At 42.8% G+C, this 14,741-nt stretch overlaps 1 protein-coding gene across 1 annotated transcript in view; it reads right to left on the bottom strand.

Moving 5' to 3' along the window:
- Nucleotides 1–14,710, bottom strand: part of AVL9 (AVL9 cell migration associated) — a 106,001-nt gene extending 91,291 nt beyond the window's left edge. Inside the window, exons 1-2 of the mRNA XM_089657840.1 lie at nt 14,592–14,710; nt 5,456–5,657 (exon numbers count right to left, since the gene is read on the bottom strand). Of these exons, the coding sequence (XP_089513966.1) occupies nt 5,456–5,557 (102 nt within the window). The 5' untranslated portion in view covers nt 5,558–5,657; nt 14,592–14,710. The remainder of the gene's footprint in view (nt 1–5,455; nt 5,658–14,591) is intronic.
- Between the last annotated feature and the right edge of the window lie 31 nt (nt 14,711–14,741).

Here is a 14,741-nt window from a genome sequence, read left to right as displayed (position 1 = left end):
ATAGAGAGCAAATTTGGAATACCTTAGAGAAATTGCTGCAATACAAGTATGTTCAAAAAAGAACTAAAGCGAAAAAGTAGGCGCCTAAGAGGTACTATATGTGAGGAGAACATCATTTAGGGGCAAGAATAAACTGGAAAGGTTCCAGAAGAGTGCCTAAAAGGATAACTGTACTTTCAGAGCCAATGGGAAAGGCACAGCTGCCGTTTCATGCCTCATGCCTCTGGTAATGCACAATATATACAGTATGCCAATAACAGTCTTAAACCTTTAAGTAATTTCCGGTTTAAGGTGGCTCTTTTCTCTTGCGGCGTTCTATGGAGCCACCCTAGCATGCAGGAAGTAGAATTGAGTCTCCCTATTCTATACAATATGTTCATCAATAGAAACACAGTCCATATGGTCACTTACATATTGCTTGTTGCTAGGAAAATGATTACTAGACATTAGAAATGACAAATAGCATCTAACCCATCAGAAAATACAGAGTTAGATAAAACCAGTTCTGTAAACAAACAATTATTAGCCACCATAAGGGATAAATACCCAATGTCCATAAAAGCGTGGAATTCTTGGTTTTGAACTTCTTTGGTTCCGCTCTCAGACTGCAATATGCGGCAACATTTTTCTTGCTCTTTATCTTGTATTTAAACTCTGAACAAATTTTGTACTGCTCTTTTATGTTTTTGATATGGTATGTGGTACTTACCACTAAACACCTGTTTTGTACCTATTTTTATAAAACTCTAATAAAAATTGATCGATAATAAATAGACACACAGCACCAAGGCCTAGGATGGCAAGGCACTCCCTAGCTTCTCGCTCCTCCCTCCGCTTCCTGCCTTATACAAGTTAACAGACTAACTGGAGACTGCACTGTCCACTGTTAAGACCAGATGTTCAGGGAAACAGAACTGAGAAAGCAGGGGCCAGCAGCACTGAAAGCAGTAAACTGCATAGTTTACTGAGCAATGCATTTTATTGTGATCAGTGCATTCAGCCAAAAACACAAACAGAGTTTAATACTACTTTAAAGTGGTATTAAAGGTCCGGCTTTAAAAAAAGAAAAAAAACCTTTTCTGTGCAAAACTTTTGCACAGAGCAGCCCCAATCCTCCTCTTCGTGGATCTGCCGCTGGCGCTCCTGGTTCCTCCCTCTTGACCAGTACCACCAACAGAAAGCCACTTGTTTTGGGGGCACTGGTGCATGCTCGCTCTATAAGACACAGAGCCTAGTCTCCGGCCCCACTCCCCCCCTCTCTCATTGGCTCACTGTCTGTGATTGACAGCAGTAGGAGTAAATGGCTGCCCCTGTTGCTGCAAGCCAATGAGGAGAGGGAGTCCTGGGACATCGGAGTCTCCTATGCACATCGCTGGATCGAGTGGGGCCTCAGGTGAGTATTGGGGGTGCTATGGGAAGGCAAAAAACATTCAGCTTTTACCACCACTTAACTCATTGGCACAAATTATTAATTGAGTACTGTCCGTGATACTTTTTTTATTTGCACTAACATTCAATTTTGAGGACAAGCTTTCGGGGTATGTCCCCTTCTTCAAAGTCCAAGCAGTACTGTACAAATCACAAAGTTTCTTTGTGATTTGTACAGTACTGCTTGGACCTTGAAGAAGGGGACATACCCCGAAAGCTTGTCCTCAAAATTGTATGTTAGTGCAAATAAAAAAAGTATCACGGACAGTACTCAATTGTTTCTGTCGCAAATGCACTAATACGGCTACAATCACCTCAAGCACAAATTATTAGTATTGCAAAAAATTTTTTTACAAAACCCTTTTCAATGACCACGCACCCTTTTGTTTAATAAAAAGCAGGCGTTAATAAAAAAAGAAATGCCCAAACGAAATGATATTCAAACTTCTGTAATATGATACATGATCAGACATACAGTATAAGAAAAAAAAAAAAAAATGAACACAATCCAAAAGAACAAAAATGACATTAGGACTAATTCTTAAGTGGAACTCCAGCCAAACCCTTTGCTGTTGCTTATAGTAGGGTTACATCCCATACATTAGCGTGCAAATTTACCGGAACGGTATTATCTTTATTATTTTGCCAAGATAACAAGTATTTCTTATTCTCTAAATCTCATCGTAATTCCAAAGAATCATAAAACATGTTTCTAGCACGACTCACAAAGTCACAAATAGAGTCTAAAATTTTAGAAATAGAATTAGTTTCCTTAAACAGACCGCATTTTCAGCATAAAAGATCAGCATTTTCCCCAGACTGCAAACCAAACAGTATCTTCATTCCTAAAAATACGCAGGACAGAAACCAGCCTTTGTGAATAAATACGGTCTGCAACCTGCTCCATAGTATTCGGAAGTGTGTGGTCTATTGTTACTGTGTAACAGATATCACAAGGAGTAATACAATATTCTCTGGAGGAAAATATCTGATTGTTCACTTATTTCAATGAACACTTGTCATTTCAAACAAGCATTGCTTATGTTCTCACCAGTGTACCATTTTCTGTGGCCCAAGCAAAGAAAAAAAATAAGTATTTTTTCAGCATTTGAAAAAAATTGATGCTGTTATATATGTTGGAAATTCCTGCATTGTTTTTGGTGTGGAAGTATCAACTTTATTTGTCACAAGTTATTTTGGCACCACAAGATAATTTGTCATTTATATGACTCATTCACCTTTCCAACCGCTCCGTCTCCGCCACCCCCCTCTGCCAATCCCTCCACTGGCCTCCACTCAGTGTCCGCCACCCCCCTCTGCCAATCCCTCCACTGGCCTCCACTCAGTGTCCTCCACCCCCCTCTGCCAATCCCTCCACTGGCCTCCACTCAGTGTCCTCCACCCCCCTCTGCCAATCCCTCCACTGGCTTCCGATTGCGCAACGGATCAAATTAAAAATCCTAACACTGACGTACAAAGCCGTCCACCATACTGCCCCGAACTACATCACTGACCTAATATCCAAGTACCGCCCAACACGCACACTCCGCTCCTCACAAGACCTCCTTCTCTCTAGTTCCCTGGTCTCCTCCTCCAGGACTTCTCCAGGGTGTCACCCATCCTCTGGAACTCCCTGCACCAACCCATCAGATTATCACCTACTCTCCTCTCCTTTAGGCGCACCCTGAAAACCCATCTCTTCAGGGAAGCCTACCCAACCCCCTGCTAACCTGCCGACCTCCTCCACTCTTCCTACCACTCCATCCCCCACAGCTATCTCCTCTTGTGCCACCATCCCCTCCCTCCTAGATTGTAAGCTCCAAAGAGTAGGGCCCTCAATCCCCTCATGTTTTGCATTGTATTGGTATTGTTGTCACAGGTTCTGTCCCCCTTTGTAATGTACAGCGCTGAGCGAACTATTGGCGCTTTATAAATACTGTATAATAATAATAATAATAATAATAATATGTATGTGGTTTGACTGTGGAGGTGACATGTCAGTGCACATCCACAGCAGCTTAAAATACATTGATCACATTTAAAAATGCTATTTTGCCTTAAAGCTGTCCCAAAGGGGACACAGACAGACAAAAAAATTAAAAACAACAAAAAAAAAAAAACACACATTTATTGAATGAACAAATTCAGAGGTCAATAGCAGCCTGCTTTTCTCTCCCATGACAGGTTCCAAACAATAGAGGAAACTTTAAACAAGAAAAATTATAAATGCACATTTTTTTTGCATGTGAAAAAAATGTGCATTTATTATTTTTTATTGCTGGAGCCTCTAATGCACTGCACCAGTGATCAGTGGATCGCTGGTGCCATGCAGGGCTCCTGCAGACCTGTCAGTGTATCTGTGTGTTTGTGCCTCATACAGGCAAGCAGATACTTACTGATAGGAAGACTCAGTGAACTTCACAGCGCCGTGGTAGTTCATTGAAAACTACAAGCCGACAAGGCTGTCAAAAACTTGTAGTGTTCTCATTCACGGTGGCCGTTTATAAATGGCCTCCCCGCACCCTGCTTGTGTGTACTCCCCGGGAGCGTGCAGCACCACGATCCAGTGCCTGCTGTGTCCACCGGACACAGAGAAACATCGATCGTCGGACTGGACCTCTGTACGAGGTCCCGATCATGTGATCACCGATAGGCCAATCAGTGATCACATGCAAAGTAGTAAGCAAGATGTCACTTGTGACATCATTGCTTACTACGTGTGAAATCTGTGAATGATCACAGAGGTCACATGGTACAGGGCTATTCACAACAGCCTTGTACCATGTGACAAGCTGTGACCAATCACAGCTCACTCAGTACTTCTCAATGACTGCAAGAATGCAAACAGAGAGAAAGAGAAAATTATTGCTTTTACATCCTATATGGGTGTAAAAGCAATCAGTGTAAAAACGTCAAGGAGAAGCCCTTGCACGCCTTGACGTCACGCCGCCGGATCAGGAGGTCCGGCGGCCACCCCATGGTTCCACTGGTCAGTGTATTTAGGATCTTATTATTACTCACAATCACCCTGTGCGTTTATGCTCATATTGTTACTTCATTAACTTTTATCTAAATAAAGCTTTACAATACTACACTATGAGCACTTTTATCTTTACTACTTGGCACGGAGCCTCCACACCTCAGCCCAGTATTCCAGGTACCTGTCCAGGCTGGAGAAGTAAGAGTGTTAGACCAGACCATTATCCCCGGCACCTGCCATCTGAGAGACCACCAGAGGATACTCCCATTACCAGGCTATACCTTCACAGGACCTTCGGCTACATGAGATCTCTATATACGCATTAAGATTGCGCTTCCGGTGAGTGGGCAATCTTTCTTTACCTTCATGTGGGATACTGGAACACACTCGTTTGGATTGAAGTCGTATTACCTGGGACTGTTTACCATTCAGTTTATAGGACTCTATTACGTAGGATTCATATCCGACTGATTGTATACACCATATGTATTTATTTTTTATAGCGCTGTACTCCCAATTTTAGGGTGCATTTTTATGTATACTGTATACTCAAGTACATACATGTACATACATGTACATTGATACACTGGCAAACAGAGAAAAATGAAGAAGGCGTACACATTTTTATGTGTCTGTGCCATTGCATAAGCAAAGTATTTAAGAAACATAACTTGCATTTTTACGCGAGATCTTTCTGCAAGCAAAAACCTGCGTATAAATATTAGTAAGTCATTACATTACGTTCATGTGCAAAGGGCCTTAGTAAAAAAAGTAAAAAAAAAAAAAAAAAAAAGAATAAAAAAAAAACACACATACAATGCATTATGGCAACAGCCAGATATAAGATGCACACAACTAACATATTCCAAACATTGTTTTTATGATCGTTAAAAAAAGAGTCACCATTTGCGTGTATCTTTTGAGTAGCTCCAAGACACCTACCACAATGAACATCGGTAGTACAATTACAACACACACTGCAGGACTTGTATGATAAACCTCAAAAAAAAAGACAAAACATATGTCAGTCAACATGACAGATCTCACCTGGCAGCCCTTCTTGTGGTGAAACCCGACCACCACAATGTGCAGCACAGGTCCTCCTCGTCCCCGGCTTCCAGAGGTCTCTTCCCCAGCCTGGAGATCCATGACTGAATGTGGAGAGACTGAGGCAACTCTGCCGCAGCCACCAGAGCGATCCCCGACGTCTCTCTTTAGCTGACACAGTAGTATGGATGTCTCTCTCCCCCTAGGAACAAAGCACAGTAAACAATATGTCCAGGTGAGGGCGAGTACTCCTTCCTTAGAACTTACACACACAGTTTATTGCTGTTTGCATACCCTACTCCCCTGCAACAGAAGACACTATTACCTCTCTGGTGGGCAGGAAGCCCAAACTCTGCTGTCTTTAGGCAGTACATGACCCCACATAGTCTTCATAACTTGACACTTCCAGGAGTGTCAAATGCCCGCAACCCCCACCCAGATCTGCATTTCCTTCTTCCAACCCCTATGTCACTACTGTGATATGGGGCTGGTGAGAGGATCTGCAGTGCGGGGCACCAACATCAAACGTATACATTTTTTAGACTTTGCATATCCCTGCAGCTTGATAATAGAGTTTGGACTTGCTGTCAGAGAGGCAAGTATCTGCCATCTTCTACTGCAAACGCCAAGCTTTGCATTATTTTGTGGAAAGTGACGGAGTCCCTTTAAAGCAGTGGTTCTCAACCTGTGGGTCGCGACCCCTTTGGGGGTCGAACGACCCTTTCACAGGGGTCGCCTAAGACCATCAGAAAACACATATTTCCGATGTGTAAAGAGCAGCTACTGTGTTGAAAGCAGCTACTGTGTTGAAAGCAGCTACTGTGTTGAAAGCAGCTACTGTGTTGAAAGCAGCTACTGTGTTGAAAGCAGCTACTGTGTTGAAAGCAGCTACTGTGTTGAAAGCAGCAGTATTGGAGGTAAAACGACACTCATGAATTATAATTACTGGGTAAATAATTTTATGGTTGGGGGTCACCACAACATGAGGAACTGTATTAAAGGGTCACGGCATTAGGAAGGTTGAGAACCACTGCTCTAAAGGCTAGATTCACCTGTATAAAAGTAATTAATAATAATAATAATAATAATAAATGCACATGGTTCTACAGAAAAAAAAAAAAAAAAAAAGTACATTTATTTAACATAAGCCTGCAAAGCATTGCACTTGCGATCAGCGAACTGAGGGTGCAAAGTCAGGCTCCTCTAGCTCTCTGATTGCACATCTCTGTCGGAGAACTGGAGGAAGATTCAATGGACTCCGAGAGTGCCGATTACTGCACTCATGTTCCAATGACAACTACAGGTCCGTCTGCTGCAGTGGAAGATGGGACTTGCAGTTCAATTATTCACGGATACCTCTGAATCAGTGTTCTCCAAACTGCAGCCCGGGGACCAGATGTGGCCCTTTGCTCGCCTTTATCTGGCCCATGGGGCACTATTCCACCAATTGGCACCAATGATGGGACACCATCGGTGGGGCATTATTCTTCCCATTGATACCAACAATGGGGCACTATTCCTCCCATTAAAAACCAATGATGGTGGTTTGTTTATGCTCAGTGATGTTTAGGCATTTGCAAATCCCACTGGCCACTATCTGGCCTCCACTAAAGCCTGAAGGACAGTAAGCAGACCCTTTGCTGAGAAAGTTTGGAGACCCCGGCTCTAAATGAATGACACAGCCATGCGGCAGAGCCCTGCACAGTTGTGCCGATTTTAAATGTAACAATAGCTGAGGGGGGATAAGAACTACCATCCGCTGTCACAGGGGAGGGGCAGTGTGAGGGTGGAGGGGATACATTTGCACCATGGTACACCCTAAATACAAGTGTAACATGGTGCAAAAGGTGAACTTAGCCTATAACCACATGCTGCCCAGCCACTGTAGAAATACGTTGGCAGGGCGGCACGGCTGGGCAAAACCACGTTTTAAAATGTGTGTTTGCAAAACAGGTAGGGGGCGCGTGCGAGGTGCGCCACCACCCTACCTGTCCCGCTGATCACAGCCGCGGATGTCAGTCGTCGGGTCACAGCCGGTCGTTACCGGCTGTGTCCCGTCGATTAGCGGCAATCACTGACAGGGAGCAGGGCTGCAGTAGCTCTGCTCTCTGTCAGTTCCCTGTCAGCTCCTGACACGCTGAGCCGGAGAGAAGAGTTTCTCTCTCCCGATCAGCGGTTTCCCGTGCAGTACAGACCCCCCCCCCCCCGCCCCCTAGTAAAACACTCCCCTCACGCAGTTAACCCTTTCAGTCAATAAAAAAAGAAGTGAAATGAATGTTAAAATTGAAATATCCTCCTGCGCTCAACTATGAAATTATCTAATAAATAGCCAGCTGCTATCACCTATTCCCTATATCTCAGGATGTGTAAATCATAACAAAAAATGGTGAAGCGCTATGCAAATGCAACAAATCAGTGTATACACAAATATAGGTGAATAAATATACATTAATAAGCAATAATTTAAACGTGAGACTCCAATCTTTTAAATAATATAGAGTGACATGTGCTTAAAACAGCAACACACTCTGCAAAAACAAGTGCCTGGTCTGCCAATAAAAACAAACACACCAGGTTAAATGAAATATATACCCAAAATAGATATACAGTGGGGATCGAAAGTTTGGGCACCCCAGCTAAAAATCTGTATTCATGTGCATAAAGAAGCCAAGGAAAGATGGAAAACTCTCCAAAAGGCATCAAATTACAGATTAGACATTCTTATAATATGTCAACAAAAGTTAGATTTTATTTCCATCATTTACACTTTCAAAATAACAGAAAACAAAAAAATGGCGTCTGCAAAAGTTTGGGCCCCCTGCAGAGTTAATATCTTGTACTGCCCCCTTTGGCAAGTATCACAGCTTGTAAACGCTTTTTGTAGCCAGCCAAGAGTCTTTCAATTCTTGTTTGAGGTATCTTTGCCCATTCTTCCTTACAAAAGTCTTCCAGTTCTTTGAGATTTCTGGGCTGTCTGTCACGCACTGCTCTTTTAAGGTCTATCCATAGATTTATGTTGAGGTCAGGAGATTGTGAAGGCCATGGCAAAACCTTCAGTTTACGCCTCTTGATGTAATCCCCCGTGGATTTCGAGGTGTGTTTAGGATCATTATCCATTTGTAGAAGCCATCCTCTCTTTAACTTCAGCTTTTTCACAGATGGCATCAAGTTACCATCCAAAATTTGCTGAAATTTTATTGAATCCATTTTTCCTTCTACTCGTGAGATGCTCCCTGTGCCACTGGCTGCAACACAACCCCAAAGCATGATTGATCCAACCCCATGCTTAACAGTTGGACAGAGGTTCTTTTCATTAAATTCTGTGCTCCTTCTTCTCCAAACGTACCTTTGCTCATTCCGGCCAAAAAGTTCAATTTTAACCTCATCGGTCCACAGAACTTGTTTCCAAAATGCATCAGGCTTGTCTATATGTTCATTTGCAAAGTTCAAACGATGATTTTTGTGGTGAGGACGTAGAAGAGGTTTTCTTCTGATGACTCTTCCATGAAGACCATATTTGTACAAGTATCTCTTTATAGTGGAATAGTGTACCACAACTCCAGTGTCTGCCAGATCTTTCTGGAGGGATCGTGCAGTCAAACGTGGGTTTTGAATTGTTTTTCTCACAATCCTGTGAGCTGTTCTGTCTGATATTTTTCTTGGTCTTCCAGATCTTGCTTTAACTTCCACTGTTCCTGATGACTGCCATTTCTCAATTACATTCCGAACAGAGGATATTGACATCTGAAAACGCTTTGCTATCTTCTTATAGCCTTCTCCAGCTTTGTGAGCCTCAACTATTTTCAGTTTCAGTTTTCTAGACAACTGCTTAGAAGAACCCATGGTGCTGATTGTTGGGGCAAGGTCAGATGAGTCTGGGCATTTAAAACCTTTGAGATTGACATCACCTGGTCTTCCCAGATGATGATTGAGAACAATCCATGACACTGGCAGGTCTCAGCGTGGCAAAGGGGGCAGTGCATGCTATAAATTCTGCAGGGGGCCCAAACTTTTGCAGACGCCATTTTTTTGTTTTCTGTTATTTTGAAAGTGTAAATGATGGAAATAAAATCTAACTTTTGTTGACATATTATAAGAATGTCTAATCTGTAATTTGATGCCTTTTGGAGATTTTTCCATCTTTCCTTGGCTTCTTTATGCACATTAATACACATTTTTAGCTGGGGTGCCCAAACTTTCCATCCTCACTGTATATCTATTTTGGGTATATATTTCATTTAACCTGGTGTGTTTATATTTTTATTGGCAGACCAGGCACTTGTTTTTGCACAGTGTATTGCTGTTTTAAGCAAGACACTCTATATTACCGTATTTTTCGCTCCATAAGACGCACCTAGGTTTTAGAAGCAGAAAACAGGAAAAAAAAATTCTGAACTAATGGACTGCAGACACGGTACAGGAGATGACCAGAGACTGCGGCCACGGTACAGGAGATGACCAGAGACTGCGGCCACGGTACAGGAGATGACCAGAGACTGCGGCCACGGTACAGGAGATGACCAGAGACTGCGGCCACGGTACAGGAGATGACCAGAGACTGCGGCCACGGTACAGGAGATGACCAGAGACTGCGGCCACGGTACAGGAGATGACCAGAGACTGCGGCCACGGTACAGGAGATGACCAGAGACTGCGGCCACGGTACAGGAGATGACCAGAGACTGCGGACACGGTACAGGAGATGACCAGAGACTGCGGACACGGTACAGGAGATGACCAGAGACTGCGGACAGTACAGGGGATGACCAGAGACTGCGGACAGTACAGGGATGACCAGAGACTGCGGACAGTACAGGGATGACCAGAGACTGCGGACAGTACAGGGATGACCAGAGACTGCGGACAGTACAGGGATGACCAGAGACTGCGGACAGTACAGGAGATGATCAGAGACTGCGGACAGTACAGGAGATGATCAGAGACTGCGGACAGTACAGGGATGACCAGAGACTGCGGACAGCACAGGGGATGACTGCTGACCTTTGGGGAGGGGGGGGGTACCTGAATTTGACAGATACCCGCTCCCACTTCCGCGGAGTTGTTCTTTCATCTTACCTGTTCCTCTATCCAGCCGCGCGCTGTCTTCCCGGCTTCTGTAATGGCGCTCGGCATGACAGCCGGGTGCCCAGTGCGCATGAGCGAGAAGCACTTGCGCTTTGTGATTGGTCCGGCGGCTTCTGGGATCTGTCATGTGTCCCAGGTGCCGCCTTACCATTCACAAAAAGCACCGCTTCCTGCGCATGCGCACTTGGCACCCGGCTGTCATGCCCACACTAAGCCGGGAAGACCGCGCCGCTGGATAGAGGAACGGGTAAGATGAAAGAACAACTCCGCGGAAGTGGGAGCGGGTATCTGTCAAATTCAGGTACCCGCTCCCCCCCCCTCCCCAAAGGTCAGCAGTCATCTCTATAAGGTCCCGCTGTAGAGCTGAGCGGCCGGCCCGGTATTCTGACATGGTGGCGGCAGAAATACCGGACCGGCCGCTCCATATTCGCTCCATAAGACGCACTGACATTTTCCCCCCTTTTTTGGGGGGAAAAAAGTGCGTCTTATGGTGCAAAAAAATACGGTATTTAAAAGATTGGAGTCTCCCGTTTTAATTATTGCTTATTAATGTATATTTATCACCTATATTTGTGTGTGTATATACACTGATTTGTTGCATTTGCATAGCGCTTCACCATTTTTTGTTATAATTTACACATCCTGAGAATGTCTAATCTGTAATTTGATGCCTTTTGGAGATTTTTCCATCTTTCCTTGGCTTCTTTATGCACATTAATACAAATTTTTAGCTGGGGTGCCCAAACTTTCGATCCCCACTGTATATACATAAATAATATTAACATGAGACTCCAATCCTTGAAATAATACAAAGTGACCCGTGCTTAAAAACAGCAACACACTGTGTAAAAAAATGCCGGGTCTGCCAAACAATATATATACACACCAGGTAGAGTGAAATATATACCAAAAATTAGATATCCATTATTAATATATCAAGTGATAGGTGCAACAACACAAATGGAAAAAAATAAACAAACGACAATTGAATAAAATCGTTCAGTGTAAACATCGATAGTGACCAGTCCAACAAAAAGTGCTTCAATCTTCAGGGTACACTGTAAGTGCTCTCAGTGACACTCTTTGTGACTTATCCCACAGTGGCTAAAGTGCCTCCTAACATCGACCCTTAAGGGCCACAACACCTTGGGTAATCCTCAAACCAGACGGCTTCCCACACTATGGCTCCACCGACTCCAATCGGGCTCCGATTATAACTCAGCGCAGCAAATATCCCTTTCACACAATAGGCTCAGGCATGCATGACGGGTAAAGAGAAAGACCTCCATAGTGTAATACCGCTTTATTAATGAAAAAAGGCCAAAAAAAAGGAAACTCACATTAAAATCCTATTAGTACAGCAGTTTCCCATGTGCTATGGGTGTACTAGGGGACTCGGGGGTACCAAGATGGCGTCACCGCACATGCTCTCAACGCGTTACACCACGATAGGACACGTGGCTTCCTCAGGATTGTTGTGACATGAATGGGTTGCCTTAAACACAACGTACATTAGAGTGCGGTGCAACAGTATGAAGTTAGCCTGAGGTTTCACGCACATGGCCAGCAGAGGATGTACAGCACGCATGAAGCACTAATAGCCTGCATAAAGGAGCCACAGGGGCAGCCTTCCATTGCCATGAGGAGACTGTCTGCGTCCAGGCCTGTACACATGTGCAAATGGAAACTCTTATATAGCAGAATACAGCCATTCATTGCAATGGGAGGCTGTGCGCTGCACCTGTGGCTTCCTGAGGCTACGTTCACACTAGCGTTGTGTGCAGGCTATCCCCGCTTCAGTCCATCCTGAATACGGCTGCCAGACTCATTCACCTTTCCAACCGCTCCATCTCCGCCACCCCCCTCTGCCAATCCCTCCACTGGCCTCCACTCAGTGTCCTCCACCCCCCTCTGCCAATCCCTCCACTGGCCTCCACTCAGTGTCCTCCACCCCCCTTCGCCAATCCCTCCACTGGCCTCCACTCAGTGTCCTCCACCCCCCTCTGCCAATCCCTCCACTGACCTCCACTCAGTGTCCTCCACCCCCCTCTGCCAATCCCTCCACTGGCTTCCGATTGCGCAACGGATCAATTTCAAAATCCTAACACTGACATACAAAGCCGTCCACCATACTGCCCCGAACTACATCACTGACCTAATATCCAAGTACCACCCAACACACACACTCCGCTCCTCACAAGACCTCCTTCTCTCTAGTTCCCTGGTCTCCTCCTCCCATGCCCGCCTCCAGGACTTCTCCAGGGTGTCACCCATCCTCTGGAACTCCCTGCCCCAACCCATCAGACTATCATCTACTCTCCTCTCCTTTAGGCGCACCCTGAAATCCCACCTCTTCAGGGAAGCCTACCCCACCCCCTGCTAACCTGCCGACCTCCTCCACTCTTCCTACCACTCCATCCCCCACAGCTATCTCCTCCTGTACCACCATCCCCTCCCTCCTAGATTGTAAGCTCCAAGGATCAGGGCCCTCGATCCCCTCATGTTTTGCATTGTATTGTATTGTTCTGTCACATGTTCTGTCCCCCTTTGTAATGTACAGCGCTGAGCCAACTATTGGCGCTTTATAAATACTGTATAATAATAATAATCTCTGAAAACTTCTCTCTGCAGGGAAGCCTATCCTGCCTTCAGCTAAAAATGGAATCTTCTATTCCTCCTACCAGTCCATCCCCCACAGTTACTACCTTTTGTACCACTAGCCCCTCCCTCTTAGATTGTAAGCTCCAAGGATCAGGGCCCTCCTATCCCTCTTGTATTGAACTGTATTGTCTCCCTCTATATTGTAATGCGCTGTTGGTGTTTATATAAATCCTGTATTATAATAATAATATATAAATCCTGTATAATAATAAATCCTGTATAATAATAATAATAATATATAAATCCTGTATAATAATAATAATAATATATAAATCCTGTATAATAATAATAATATATAAATCCCGTATAATAATAATAATAATAATAATAAATCCTGTATAATAATAATAATAATAATAAATCCCGTATAATAATAATAATAATAAATCCCGTATAATAATAATAATAATAATAATAATAACTCCCGTATAATAATAATAATAATATATAAATCCTGTATAATAATAATAAATCCTGTATAATAATAATATATAAATCCTGTATAATAATAATAATAATAATAATAATAATAATAAATCCTGTATAATAATAATAATAATAATAAATCCTGTATAATAATAATATATAAATCCTGTAGAATAATAATATATAAATCCTGTATAATAATAATAATATATAAATCCTGTATAATAATATATAAATCCTGTATAATAATAATAATATATAAATCCTGTATAATAATAATAATAATAATATATAAATCCTGTATAATAATAATATATAAATCCTGTATAATAATAATATATAAATCCTGTATAATAATAATAATAATAATAAATCCTGTATAATAATAATAATATAAATCCTGTATAATAATAATAATAATAATAATAATAAATCCTGTATAATAATAATAATAATATATAAATCCTGTATAATAATAATAATAATAATAATAAATCCTGTATAATAATAATAATAATATAAATCCTGTATAATAATAATAATAATAATAAATCCTGTATAATAATAATAATAATAATAAATCCTGTATAATAATAATAATAATAAATCCTGTATAATAATAATAATAATAATAATATATAAATCCTGTATAATAATAATAATAATAATAATAAATCCTGTATAATAATATTTGTAAAAACCATAAATGTGATGCTTTGGTAAACATACGGCAGCTCTGTGTATCATTGGCTGTGTGTGGACACAATGGATAAATGTCCCTGGCTGTGGATGTGCGGAGATCTCCCTTGTATACTGTCAGCCTTTCCAGCACAGCATACACGGTGCGATGTGCGGACACCGATCCACATACAATGCATTCCTCCAGGGCTCCCTCCCTCTTCTATCCTTCACACAGTGTAAGCAGCTGTGATCCAGCATCCGGCAGCGCAGTCCCCTGTCCTACCTGCACACACCGTCCTCAGTCAGTCCTCACCATCCATTGAACTTCTCTAGGAAGCTCCCGCACAGCCGCTCGTCTCTCCCCCGACTATGAGCCGAACACTCACACTACTTCCTGGTCTGGGTCACGTGGTGTTCACACAATCCTTCCCAG

Source organism: Staurois parvus, unplaced genomic scaffold (genome assembly GCF_062004578.1).
Source record: "Staurois parvus isolate SC_StPar_1 unplaced genomic scaffold, SC_StPar_1.0 ptg001034l, whole genome shotgun sequence".
Lineage (NCBI taxonomy): Eukaryota > Metazoa > Chordata > Amphibia > Anura > Ranidae > Staurois > Staurois parvus.
This window is presented reverse-complemented; position numbering and strand designations above follow the sequence as displayed.